Source organism: Penaeus chinensis, chromosome 1 (assembly GCF_019202785.1).
Source record: "Penaeus chinensis breed Huanghai No. 1 chromosome 1, ASM1920278v2, whole genome shotgun sequence".
NCBI lineage: Eukaryota > Metazoa > Arthropoda > Malacostraca > Decapoda > Penaeidae > Penaeus > Penaeus chinensis.
This window is the reverse complement of record NC_061819.1, coordinates 19,365,520-19,380,519: the sequence shown is the minus strand read 5'-3', so window position 1 is coordinate 19,380,519 and position 15,000 is coordinate 19,365,520. Positions and strand designations below refer to the sequence as shown.

At 35.8% G+C, this 15,000-nt stretch overlaps 1 protein-coding gene across 2 annotated transcripts in view; it reads right to left on the bottom strand.

Moving 5' to 3' along the window:
- Positions 1-1,387: 1,387 nt before the first annotated feature.
- The window catches only part of LOC125045551 (probable cytochrome P450 6a14), a 21,595-nt gene continuing 7,982 nt past the window's right edge, over positions 1,388-15,000 (bottom strand). For both annotated transcript variants that reach the window (XM_047642914.1, XM_047642999.1), the window contains exons 5-10: positions 13,055-13,204; positions 11,926-12,079; positions 10,048-10,269; positions 9,810-9,930; positions 7,759-7,889; positions 1,388-7,229 (exon numbers count right to left, since the gene is read on the bottom strand). In XM_047642914.1, coding sequence (XP_047498870.1) covers positions 7,057-7,229; positions 7,759-7,889; positions 9,810-9,930; positions 10,048-10,269; positions 11,926-12,079; positions 13,055-13,204 — 951 coding nt within the window. In that variant the 3' untranslated portion in view covers positions 1,388-7,056. The remainder of the gene's footprint in view (positions 7,230-7,758; positions 7,890-9,809; positions 9,931-10,047; positions 10,270-11,925; positions 12,080-13,054; positions 13,205-15,000) is intronic.

The following is a 15,000-nucleotide window of genomic DNA, read 5'->3' as shown; positions in this document are numbered from 1 at the left end:
TAAAGTATTTAAAACATTTCAGGTGGTTGAAATAATTTCACATCGTATTGTGTGCTTAGGAATAAATTGAAGACCTTTGTATAGAACAGGAGTAAAATAGTACATTTGGAACATCCTGGGGCAGTTGTATTAACCCCTACGACAATCACATCATGGAAAGATTTATGTGAATGTGATGTCATGGAAAAATATGGCCGAGGGCTGTTGGCTATCGGCCGGGGTAACAAGAATGACTCATCACTAATGTACAAAGCTCTTGGAGGGTGATTAGATTTTTATGAAGGGACTTTTGCAGTATTTCCATCAATAAAAGATTGTTGAATGTTGAATGTATTGAATATATCATCTGTGGGCAATGCCTGGCAAAGTGCCTGCTCCAGAGAGGATGCTCCATCCATTCTCAGTGTCCTATTCTTGCCCGCTGCGACTGGTGGTGCAGGTTGTATTACAGAAAACTGAATATTACAAAAAAAAAACTAAAAAATTACAAAAGGGCTCTTGCAGTATTTCCATCAATAAACGAGTGTTGAATGTACCATCTGTGAGCCGGCTCCAGAGAGGACACTGTTTCCATGCTCAGTATTCTACTCCTGGTGGCACAGGTTTATAATACAGGAAACTGAATATTACTAAAAAAATTAAATTTAAACAAATAACAGAATGTTACATATTATTATTATTAAGTGGCTGCTCAAGTAACCCTAATGCCCGGATTTTGGGTTACATGCAGGCAGTGAAATATCCAGATCCAAGGGGTTAAAGTTGCAGGGAAAGATGAACACACTAATTTTAAGGTTAATAAAAGTAATGCTGCCTTTTTTTTTCTTTTTGTTTATTCATGAGCTAAATCTTGTCAGCCTCATGCCACAAACTTTCGAGTGATAGCATAACAAGATATTTTACAATAACAATATATTAAAACATTTTAAAAAGCTGAGCTATGGGAAACCCAGCTGCTATATTGAGTATCATGTTTTTGTTTCGTGTGTGCATATCTGTCTTGGTGTGTGTGTGTGTGTGTGTGTGTGTGTGTGTGTGTGTGTGTGTGTGTGTGTGTGTGTGTGTGTGTGTGTGTGTGTGTGTGTGTGTGTGTGTGTGTGTGTGCGCGCGCGCGCCTGTGTATATGTACATGCACGTGTTTCCGTACATGTGTGTGTGTGTGTGTGTGTGTGTGTGTGTGTGTGTGTGTGTGTGTGTGTGTGTGTGTGTGTGTCTGTGTGTGTGTGTGTGTGTGTGTGTGTGTGTGTGTGTGTGTGTGTGTGTGTGTGTGTGTGTGTGTGTGTGTGTGTGTGTGTGTGTGTGTGTGTGTGTGTCATGTGTGTGTGTGTGTCATGTGCGTGTGTGTGTCATGTGCGTGTGTGTGTGTCATGTGCGTGTGTGAGTGTCATGTGCATGTGCGTGTGCGTGTGCGTGTGCGTGTGCGTGTGCATGTATGCATGTTATTCTTCTAATAATAAAATTATCATGACATGCAAACATCTCTCATTAATGCATTCCAGTCAAACATTGAAGCATCTTAATCACGTAACCACTGTGATTGCATTACCTATATATATATATGTGGAAAGAAATGCATCTAAATAAATTCCTGCTCTATCATATCATCCTACCATGAATATTATCAAGCACATCAATTTTCTATCTAGGCAGTCCTTGAATGCCTACTAATAAACAAGTAACTACAATTCTTAAAATTATGTAAATCTGGTTGAATAATTTCTATATCCTGCAACAACAAATGCAATATCCATATCAAACACATCAACAGTCTTAGTCTCATGGATTTAGTTTATTAATCTTTCCATGAAAGTCTGCAGTCAAAATACTGAATATCACATGATCACAGGTACCAGCACATAATTGTGTACAATCTGGAATATACATATTCTTATTTATAACATAATCAACAATCAGAAAACAGCTTTGTTGTTGGGACAAGTCGTGCTAATCCCTTGTTCGACGAGTTTGGAATGTGAATAGCCAGCTGGAAACTTTTTCAGATAATGCTATGCAGTCTGAATGTCCCTGGCTAGCTACCGAAATCACCATTGGAAGGGTGCATCAGAGAAGCCTTCTCTGATAAAATACATGGGTATATACACACATCACCTATATTACAGATAATATGCCCCATGTGATGGAAAATTATCACATGTAAAGTACATATTAATCCATGTCTCAATTATATGATGTCAGGTTAAGACACACTTCTTGGATGCACCACACATGATAACAATGGACACTTGCAGACAGTATTATTGCATAGTTTAACAACCAGTAGAGACTTTGTCCCTTTGCATAGTTCGTTACACAAGATAGAGATGTGGTGGGAGAGGGGATATTGGTCTTTACATATTCAGTTCATCCAAGTGACTGAAGCTAATCACTAGAGGATAAAGATTTAATGAACAAAAAAATCTCTTTTTTATTTGCCTTAAGATACTATGTGTGTGTTTACCTATAAATCATATGGATGTATGGAGGGATGTACATACATGAATACATCTAAAATTTATATATATACATATTGAGAAATAGATAAAACACACAGTAGACTGCAGAGATATGTTCCAAAAGACTAAATTCTGGATTGATGAATAATGGGATAAAGATATTTATAAACAATATTTATTAGTATGTGGATTGGAATATGCATGTTTAAGTGTGCACATACATGTATGAATGTGGTTGTGCGAGCATGAAAAGGTATGCATAAGCATACACATGTAGCAACTTAGCAATTATGATCTGAACATACAATGCATATCTTCAAACTGCTGTCTACCTGAAACATTTTTTAAAACTATTAGATTTAAATTTGAAGAATGCTGAAGATATACTGACAGCTATTAAAGAAGCAAGGTAGTTATGTCACAGACAGCTTTCTACATCACATTCTTTGTAAAACATAGCTCATTACAATCAGTCTAACTACTAAAGATATTCAGTTTTCTAGCACTTTTAACAATAGAAAATGCAGCATAAACTTGGAAACTTACATTCTGTGAACTGAGTACACACAAACACCATATAAAAATGAGCCAATATTTGTTTGAAGCCAGTTGTGGTCATGTTTCACTTGTGAGGAGTTCCAAGATTTGAGTCAAAGGACGGGACTCCTGTGCAACTATTCATACTTCTTTTCAAGATGATTCTAAACATACGATGGATATGATCTGATATAGATGCATAGAGTATCTTCAGTTAGTCAATATATCTGATAAGAGTTATAAGCAATTCAGTATGAATTAAGGCAGGGGCAGAAATAGCACATATGGCCCACAGAAATTGCAATTCTGCCATTTGTTTTCAAAAAGCAATCTTTATTTCAAGAATCATTTGTATTTCACCATCATCTTGCATAATTCATATAACTAAATAGACTGATGTATGTATACATGTGCTGTAAATGTATGGCATGAAACAGTTAGTGATGAAAAGATGACTGATTAACCCCTTCCCGACGGGTCACATCTATAGATGTGAAAACAAACTGTTTAAAATGTGGCATGCGGCTGTATGCTGCAGCGGCGCGCCAAAGCGCTCTGAGGCAGTGATTCGGCTTGATGTACCGAACTCCTGCGCTCAAAGTCCGCACATTGCCATTGGTCGCCAGAGCATAGAGTTTTTTTTAGTTCTCTACACCTGTCACCAAGGAGTTGAATCATCACGAATAATAATATTTCTAGTCGCAAGTAGAAGACCAAATTATTGTAATTTAACCCCTTCACGACGGGTCACATCTCTAGACGTCATAACAAACCATTTGAAATGTGGCGTGCAGCTGTATGCCACGGCGGCACGCCAAAGCGCTCCGAGGCGGTGATTTTGGCTTGATGTACAGAACTCCTCCGCTCAAAGTCGGCGCGTTGCCATTGATCGCCATAGCATAGTTTTTTTTTTTTTTTTAGTTTTCTTCACCCGTCACCAAGGGGTTAAACATAATAACAAGGACATGGATTCTAATACAACACAGTGTACTGATTTTGTAAGTAACCATTAACCACTGTTGTACTGCCAATAGTTCCAACTTGTTCACTGAGAATTTTGCATATCAAAATAAATGAATAAAAATAAACAGTTCATACCTCTTAAATGTAGAAATGTAGCAGGTAGCTCTGACTGATTCTGAAGATTTATCACAAAATTTTTGGGGAAGTTAGGAGACAGCACATAATAAGAAATGGCTAACTATCTTCAACATTATCTTGGTCTTGGATTTTGAATGGCTTTCTACATTTTTTTTAAATCTGTATATGAGGCCAAGAAACTAGGCATTATTCTGTATTTGGCATATTTACAATTAAGGTCAACTAGTCTGGCCATCAACTACACTTCATCTGTTTTTGTTACTTACTATTGTCATTTCTGTTTTTGAGGTATGAAAAGCATACACAATGCTCTTATCAAGAAAGCTACCACTCCCTTCAGAGAGGTACAGATTTATGTGCAGTCATCTCACTATGAGTCCATAGCAGTATACAAATTTCTCCCTTGCCCTTGCATTCTGCCAGCTATTCAGGTATCATGTTAACCCTGTCAGATCTTATAACTAGCTTTATGTATCCTCACAGCATTTGATTTGCTACTAATCTGGCAATACATTATACTATACAATATGCTATTCAAACAGCATATTTAATTCAGGCAACTTAGTGTTCATCACACCAACAGACACTACAATTTTTATACATTTATATATATGTTTTTAATGCCTGTTGTTTTATAGCCGTATATCAATGTTCACTGTACTTCAAGGTTTAACACATGTAAAATGTTCTGTATTGTAATTCGCTTCTCAACTTCTTGATTATACTTCAAAGGAAGCAATAACAATGGTACTAATATTCTTGCACACTAAAGTCATATAAAGCTATAACAAATATTTTAAAATTATGCTGATGGAAAAAATTAATATTTAAATGGGTATCACACTTGCAAATTTGTCAGTGCCCATGTTAGTAAAGCTACCAAGACTTACACTGAAAAGAACTAAAATTGTCTGTTTTTTCACTTGTGATATGCGACATTTTTTATAATGAGACCAGACAAAAATTACTCTTAGCTTACCTACAGTCTTTGGCCAATGCAGTATGTTGGTTCTGTGCTCATAAAATTTTGGTTCTACTTGTTTCTTTATTACATATGAGCTTCAGGGAAAAATCTATGACCCCAGTTAAATAATGAATGACATAATAGCACAGAGACTATAAAAGCTAGAATATAGAGATGTGAAAAAAAAAAAAAAAAAAAAAAAAAAAAATAGTTCCTTCAGTAATTTAGTTCAAATAAATAAAACTACATTGTGAACTGCACATATTTTTCAGTAAATAGAACTACCTTTATAACAAGGAAAGAAACAAAGAAAATATTATATATGTCTCCATGCCACTCCCATACTTAAATTAATTTGCTTAATTATTAATACTCTGGGAAAATGTTCATTAACCCCTTGCAAACTCGTTAAAGCTAACTGTCACAGCACCTCTAAATGGAAACAATAAATCCATTTTTTCAGAAAAGATGTTTTACTTTCTGAAAATACCAAAACCCATTTGATATTTATTGACACCATATGGAGTTGGGTGAGTGTGAACAGTAGTCACTTGGGGATAGGGTAAAGAAGTAACTAAGTGAATGGTGGGAAGCTCCCCTTATTACTCACACCTGATAACCATCAGATGTTAGAAAACTATATCCATTTATTTATTAATTTATTTACCTATTTCCCTATTTGTTTATTTACCTATTTATTTACTTATTTTTTTATTCATCCATTTATCTATTTTTGTGTGTGTGTGGGGGGGGGGGGTGGGGGAGGGAGTACACTTATCCACATGTGTGGGTAAATGTAGATTTTGAGGTCAGATAGCAACCTCACCTCCTCCATAGATTGCAAGACACTAGAGAATGCTCAAGACTCTTAAACTTGCTCACAGAGACTTAAGCCCTAACATTATGGGACCTGTCCACATGGGGTGACAGCCAGAAAGTAATGTTTGTCATTGTGTATTACATGCATCACACACACCCATGCACGCACGCACGCATGCACACACACCAGTAGGACATTCAATTTTTTTTTGTATATTTTAAGTCATGAATTCTAGGTAGAGGGATGTGTGTGTTTGTGTGTGCGTACGTCCGTGCGTGTGTGTAGATAGATAGCTAGATAGATAGACAGGTATACGCTCACCCATATGAACATAAAGTAGAACAAATGAATTCAACCTACATGGTTTCCATTTCCCTGATGCGACAAACATCAAAAAGCTGTAGGCCTAGAAAATGTCTTGTCCCATGACAAAGCAAAATTTAGTTCTTTAAAATATGAGCCCTGTGTGATACCCAGCATTGCATAATTAAACTTCATTAGTATGCATCCGGTAAAAAGAAAATATTAATTCTGTGAAATATTACAAACACATTAGAAAACTAGAAAAGTGATAAATGACTGAGGATAACAAACTTCCCGAGAAATGCTATTGTTTTCATTTTATATGTGAAACAATAACTTAATTATCTTGGTCATTGATGTAGAATGTGCTGCTAAGGCAAAGGCTACCAGGATCTGTTTCCCTAGCTATCCACTAACATATGACTATTCAAAGAGCTATGCATCAAGTACAGGCTCCAAGACACCATTTCAGTAAATATTGATATACTTTATTAAATTAACTATAATATGGGCTTTTTTAATGTCTTATACAGCACTAGACATCAAGCAGGTGCCACTACTGTTTAAAACACTTCAGAAGGCGCATCCAGCCAAGTGTTGAGGATAAATGATTTATAAGAGACTAACTATACTGTAATTCACCTATATAATGGCAATTAAAACTAGGTTAACTTGTATCTTCATCCGAGTATGGATAAATTTTGAATGTATCTCCATGCTCTTACTAATAAATTCTGTTATATTTTACAGTAGTTTTAGGTCATACAGTATCTGTCTACATTAAAAACTTTTCAATATAAAACACTGAACCCTCTTATGACAACACAAATTAAAGAACTTTAAACCTCTAACCAGTGCACTGATATTATCTGAAACTTTTAGTCGGATGTCCTCTTGGCTAGTCTAACCCAAATGCCATCCTGTGCTTTCAGGAGGCCACTTCGTTGTTCAATAACTATGGGGACTTGTGTCTTCTTACTTGGAATAAATGCAAATTCTTGCAAGAGATAAACAGCAGCCACCTTTGCCTCCATGAGAGCAAATCTCATACCTGAAAAATATAAGGCACACAGTGAAACAGGTAGGTAGCCACTATATATCATGTATGGTTATCTGCCATACAAAATTGCCCTGCATGTACCTACAAACAAATAAGCAGAAACATGCACATAAACAAATTATATTTATGTATCCCAGGTAATGTGTAACCATGATCAAAACTGTTCTGTTAACCCGTTACTGGCAGGTCCATGTATAGCTGTCATAACAAACCGCATGGTCTGCGGGGTATGGCTATACACGTGGCGATACAGGAAGTTCCATTAACACTGTCAATAACACTGAGAGATTTCTAATACCCGTCACTAAGGGGCTAATAGCATAATCTTAAATATAAACTGACTACTTCTGAGAAGGAAAATGGTGCACAGTTTAAATATTCCTATAAGTAGGCAAAAAACTTGTATCAAAATCATAAATGCCTTTTGAATATAATATTGATGTTCGAGTCAAATTTATAAATTCAGAACACTCTAACAACACATAAATAAACCAATTTCCTCATTAAGAGCTGTAATTACCTATACAGTTGCGAGGACCACTACCAAAAGGCAGATATACCATCTGTGAACGCATAGCCTTGTTTTCTGAGGAAAACCGTTCTGGATCAAACTTCAAAGGATCTGGATAGTGATCTGGGTCACGATGGATGCTGAAAAGAATAAATAGATGTCTTCAAATGAATGCTATGCACGCTAATCAGTCATCTACTTGATTAGCCCTGTCTGGGATCACTGAGGGTGTAAAGCCCTCCTAAGTAGGCTAAATGTCTATTTTTAGTCTCTTTTATAGAAAAATCATATATGCCACAGCCAAAATTGTAGAAAATAAGAAAAACATATTTGCTGTGTTTCTGATTTTCATTTAAGTAGCTGTATGCACACATTTCTGGTGTGTGGCTTGCTTTGATGTGAGTAAATGCAATAGGCAGTGATAACACAGGAGAGGAAATAATAGAAAGAATGACACTAAGACACCTTTGTTATTAAGAAGTCAAAATTACACATTTGAAAGAGACATCTTCAAGCAAGCTGCTCTTTATACATTTCAACAATTACATTTGGGACTCCATATATTTATCCTGTGATATAATGAGGCAATAGTTCTGCATCGTCTTAGGGGATCTCAATTCTGTCTTCTAACAGTCCCTATTTACTTTACAAATCCTGAGAACTGGAATGAATGTCCTAATATCTGAATAACTAAAAATACATAATTAGTTACTGAGAATCAGAATTTACATTATGGAGATCATCCTCAGGGAAAATCAGATCATATTTTTACCATTAGTTACCTATGCTTCCCCTGAGTCAAATAAAAGCATTCTGGTAAGACATTACCTACTGGAATAAGTCAAAAATGGCCAACTAATTATCAGCCAGAAAAAAAAAAAAAAATTGTATATAGGCTGATAATGATTTTCTCATAGGGTTAGCTGATAACATTTTAACTCATTTTATACAGTGAAGCCGACTTCAATGTCACGAGACGCCAGTGGAATATATTGTGACGCCAATGTTGGCCTTAATTCTATTTTATCTTAGTTGCTGCTGAGTGATCTCGTATTCTGTTCTGGCAAAGATCTTTTATAGAGATTCTATATCTCCACTCATCATCCCTCTTCCCACCAGACACATAAATCAGCTATGCCCAACCCTCTACCCAAAATGAGAACTATCACTGGCAGAGTCTACATCACAGTTTCCCCCTCTGTGGCCCTACCCTTGTCCTCCATATCCCCCTATCCTTTACTTCACCCTATACCCTCCATCAGGGACGGGATAATGTATAGGGGGTACACTAACCCTTTCCCTGGATTATTCTTTGGGCTCTTACCCAAAAACCTTGTTTTTGTGGTAGTTATTTTAGAAAAAAAATGCATTCCACCCATCTTTAACATCATCACGTAATAAAGAATGGATAAATAAAGAATTATTTTTTTGTATATTACAAATTCAATTATAATGTTAGAAAGACAGTTCTAATATAAAAATTGTCCATTTAAATATATATATCTGTGTGTGTGTGTGTGTGTGTGTGTGTGTGTGTGTGTGTGTGTGTGTGTGTGTGTGTGTGTGTGTACATATCATCTATCAATTATTCCTTTATGTATATAATGTTGTATACTTTTTAAATATTTTCTTTATCATTTTTGTGTGAAACAGTATATGCATATATTTGTGTATTTCTCACATGTAATACTAAATGAGCTGGAGCATTTCTTAGCATTTTCTGCTGGTATATATAATTATTATGTTACCTTTACATGAAAAATGTTAAATAGGGCATGCAATATACTTTCAAAATCTTGGGTTTCAAAAAATGAACAATATAAATCTATGCAGAATATATGTAAATGAAGAAAATCTGAATAATGGACTTATCTTAATGGTGACTTTATCACCTTTCCTCCTGCAAGTCAGTCCTCTTAACATCCATTTTCTTTAAGATATATTAATCACTGTTACTTTCTGTCTTACCTGTATCATTACAGAAAATAACCTTCAATAATATGAGACATCACATATATAATTACCTACCTGTATATGGGAATGGTAATATAATTACCTACCTGTATATGGGAATGGTAATTTTCTGACCCTTCTGCAGTTTCAGGTCTGTATCAGGGAGAGTGAAGTCCTTTGTCACTTTGCGATCAACTCTGGGTGCTGGTGGGTATAGACGAAGTGTCTCTGCAATGAAGGAGGAAGAGATGAGGATTGACTTCCTTGAGGCATTTTTATTTATGAATAACATTTCAGTGACTAATCTAATACTTGTAAAAGGGAACTGCAAAAATGATACATTACCTGCAAAGACCATATCCAAATAGGTCATTTCCTGAAGAGCCTCATATGTAATTTCACCCTTGTGCCTCCTAAGTACCTCTTCTATTTCCTCCATACACTTCTGCTGAATGCTGGGATGAAGAGCCAGACAATATGACAGAAAACTTAGGGTGGTTGCTGTAGTGTCATACCCAGCAATGTAGAACAAAACACACTGTGCAGTAATCACTAGCTCATTGAGAACTGCAATAAAAAAGAAAGGAGAGAAAAGCCCTCAGTATATTTATTTATACTAATTTAGGGAAATAAAAGTATGAAGTATTCATAAATTCAGGATTTAAAAATATCACTGAGACACTTTCTACTAAAGTCTACTGAATTCAGAAAAAAATTATTAACCCTTTGGATCCAGGTGACCTGAACATCACATCATGAAAAAGGTTGGTTTGAGGGGTGGGTGACGTGAACATGCTGTCATGAGAAAATCTGGCTGTAGGATGGATGACGCAAACCTGCTGTTGTGAGTGTTTCTGCTGAAGGCTGGAGTGATGAAAAAGATTCACCACAAGTGCACAAACTTATTGGGAGGTTTATTTTACTTCTTTGGCGATTTTGCATTATTCCAATTGATGTATGAGTGTGGAATGTAATATCCATGAGCTGTGACTGGAAAAGCACTGGCTCCATGGAGGACATTATTTCCATGCTCAGTATCGTATTCCTGGCACCTGTTTAATACAAATTCAGAGACCCTATAATAGTGATCAAAGGAAAGTAAATGCCAAGCAATGTTTTTAACCTGAAGCCACCAGGGATGGCAGGTTTGTCTATGCCCACTGTAAGTTTAATATATTTTTACACATATGAGGGGCGGGTGATGTGAACACGCCGTCATGAGAAAATCTGGCTGTAGGATGGGTGAAGGGAACCTTTCCATTGCAAGCATTGTGGCTGAAGGCCAGAATAATGGAAAAGACTCACCACAAGTGCACAAACCTCTTGTGAGGTTTATTTCACTCATTTAGTGATTTTGCATTATTCCCATTGATGTAAGAGTGTGGAATGTAATGTCCGTGAGCGGTGACTGAAAGAGCACCGGCTCAATGGAGGATGCCATTTCCATGCTCAGCATTGTATTCCTGGTGCTGTGAGCAGTGATGCAGGTTGTTTTATGGAAAATTTAATAATAAGCAAATATTTTAAAATGATAAAAATAACATTGTGTTACATAGTTTTATTTAACTTGCACTGAGTTGTACACTACCTCGAGAGATGATTGGAATCTGTGCAAGAAAAAAAACTATTACCATCTGGATAATTGAAATCAAATGGCAAATATGGATGTTGGAAAATGGCCAAAGAGCTAAAAACACTTACTCGTAGAAAGAGTAAATACTACAACCAGATCCAATGGGTTAAGTCACTAATGAGCAAATTATGAGTACTACATATCTCACTTGTTCACCCTTTTCCTTGATTTTCAAAAATATTTTGTGGCATCTTATATTGTTGTTATTAATGTCAATAACACTATTGTCATTATAAGTCTATAATAAGAATAACAGAATGATATCGATAGCATCAGTAAAAAAAAATATTTTTCCTACAAATTAAAGGAAAGGTGAAATTAGATGAGGTCACAAGGTCTTCTAACTGACTCCTTTGTGGCTAAGTACTTATAGAACCATCTATATGTAGAGACATTTCACAAAACAATACTAAAATGAACACAACAATTTCCCAGTAGCAGTGGGTTAATGAACAAAATCTTGTAGGCAGTTGTCTATACACATGCAAAACACATACATTCCCTATAATTTTTATTTTTCTTCCCTTCCTCTTATAATTTCTTCTCATATACAAATAAAAAAAAAAAAATCATTCTCATAATTAAAGTACCTTCATTACTGGCCTTCTTGGAATTTATGTCTGTGCTCCCATTTCCTTTATTGTTATTGGTCTGTTCTTGAAGACGAGCATCCAGGAGAAGTTGAAGGAAGTCATTCCTCCGCAGATTGTTTTCTAGGCGGTAACGAATTGTATCTGACACGACCTGAAACAAAGAAACCATAATTTAAAATATTGAACTGATCAAAACAAAAAACAATTTAAATGTTACTCTGTCACAATTCTCTCCTGATGGTAACACTAAATAGGTATAGTGTTATCTCTATGTATCAACCCATTCAGATCATGATGAATAAAGAAAGATGATGCTGGATGCCTACAGCTTCACTGCTGGAATGAGGTTCTGCACACCATACTGCGAACACACTAATGAAGACCAGTTGCTGAACCATACCAAAAATTTTTGTTCTTCTTGGGTTAAGCCTGTTTTTCATTTTTTTTTATCAAACATCAACACACATGAATATATGCAATAATGCATGCCCATGTGGGCAGGCACACATACGTGCACACAGGAACATATGTACCCCCCCACCTCACACACACACACACACACACACACACACACACACACACACACACACACACACACACACACACACACACACACACACACACAAACACACAAACACACAAACACACAAACACACAAACACACACACACACACACACACACACACACACACACACACACACACACACACACACACACTCAAGCATGCACTATATCACCATATAAACACATGTAAAGTACACATATGTACTTTTTTACGTCCTCGCCTATAACTTATAATGTAGTTCACTGACTGGTCCAGTAAACAGAATAATGTCATAATGCCTAGAAGACATAAAATGTTACCACTGATTACAAGAAACAGCAAACCAACACACTTAAAATAAATCTCTTTATTAAGGAAATATACCAAATCAGTACTTAGACCTACTGAAATCATTTATTTCATGACGCTGTCCTTAATGGCTATTCACAGATACACATTAGCCATTCAACTATACATAATATATTAATAATACATTAAAAAATATATAGCACAAAACAAACAACAGCTTATCAAACAAATGAAGTAAGTAATATACATAAGAGCCCTCAATTTTTTTTTACCTTAGTAAAGAAGTGGATTGGTGTTCTGTCAATAACATTTAGTCTCAATGCCTTAGCAATCTGAGGCCAGAGGAACTGGAAGAACATAATGGGTCGCTTCCACCTTGGAGGTGGAGAGAAGAACCGTGCAGCAGCAGCTGAGAACTCATCCTGAAAAAAAGGTTTGTATTAGGGAAACTTGTGTAACATATTGTATTATAGAAATAGTAAGATTTAAGAGATTTTGTCTTTAACAGGGAAATATCCAAGAAGCAAAACACTTACAAAAATTAGTGGAGCTGTAAAAAAAAAATAATAAAAAAAAAAAAGATATAATAACAAAAAGGAAGAACCGTGGAGAGAAGAATTAAATACTTGTGTATCATCTGGAGCACAAAATGAACAATCATGAGTGGGAGATATGGGTGAATGAAGGGTAGGAAAGCTGACAAACACTTAAAAGTTCTAGCAATGCACAGTTAGCAAAGAAAGCTACAACATCTAGTTTGAAACGATAGCATCAGAAATGGCACCAAACTAAAATAACCAACAAACAGTTCCTGAACACACAGTCATATTTTCAACTAGCTTTCTTCAGATTTTCATATTTTCTGAATGATAAACATTTCAAGATGTGTTCATTATAAAACAAATTAACACATCCTGTTTAACATAAATTTGTGGAATAAACTTGCAAACTATGATAATCAATATATTAAAAAATACCAAGATGAGACCAACAAACAGTTCCAGAACATATTGTCATATTTTCAAACAGATTTCTTCTGATTTTCATATTTTTTTATTAATAAACACTTTCAGATGTGTTCATTACTCTATAAAACACATTAACACATTTAAATTAACATAAATTTGGGAATAAGTTTGCAAACAATGACAATCAATATATAAAAAAATACCTATATGAGAAACAGAGTGAGTGTGCACAATAACAATTAATAAAGAATCATGAGTCTACACATTCTATAAAACGAAACAAAAAACTTATCTTCCACAGTTAATGCCATCTTCCATACATAGGTTCTCTATATACATTTGAATAGCTTTCTAGAGAAGATAAAAGTAACTGCAATTGAATTTGTAGCATCCCATCCATGGGTATCCATTATGGTGAACTTACTAGCAAATATAAATGGTGAAAAGCTCAGAAATAACCTGAATCTCTGTCTAAGAAGAACGGTGTATTAGCTATGGAAATTATGAACACAGCCTCTGAAGTGCTTGTGTCATTTCCTTGTTATGAATATTTATGAATAATATAACCTTGACAATACAATACAGAGAAATAGGTTGAAGAGTATACAGAGTTCTATCAGAAATACAGCAGCAAGTCCAGCATAATTCTATCCCCTATTGCTTCACCTGATTAAAGGCTTGTAACTTTTTTTGGAAACTGCACGCAACAATTAACCTATACACTGGGGATGGTAAGTAGTGATATCATGGTTAACCCATATCTGCCAGGCCATGCCTATAGCCGTCATAACGAACTGACTCAACAAGCTTGGTAGGCTATAGGTGTCACGAAACACTAAAGTGAGTTGAACAGAAAGTTACACTACATGTAGTGGACTCCCGGGCCAAATGGCAGGATGGTTGCCAGAAGTCACCGGAGTCAGTGACGCCGAGAGATTTCTGATACCATCATTGAAGGGTTAAGTTTGGCAGGACTATGTATAGAGTGTTTTACACTGCAAGTTTAATGTCACAATATTCCATTTTGGTCAACTGGCAGAAGTTGACCAAACCATTATTTTTTTTTCTTACTTTTGGTAATGAAAGTCTTGTGGATAGGCAAACAACCACTACAGTTTGTTAAAAAGACTAAGCTAGCCAGTCCAGTTTGCACACACAGCCAATTTGCAATAACAAGCCCATCCCTCTGGCTGGCTAGCTTCTAAGCATCCACAGTGAATGGGTCAATAGGAAATGAGCTAATCTTGACC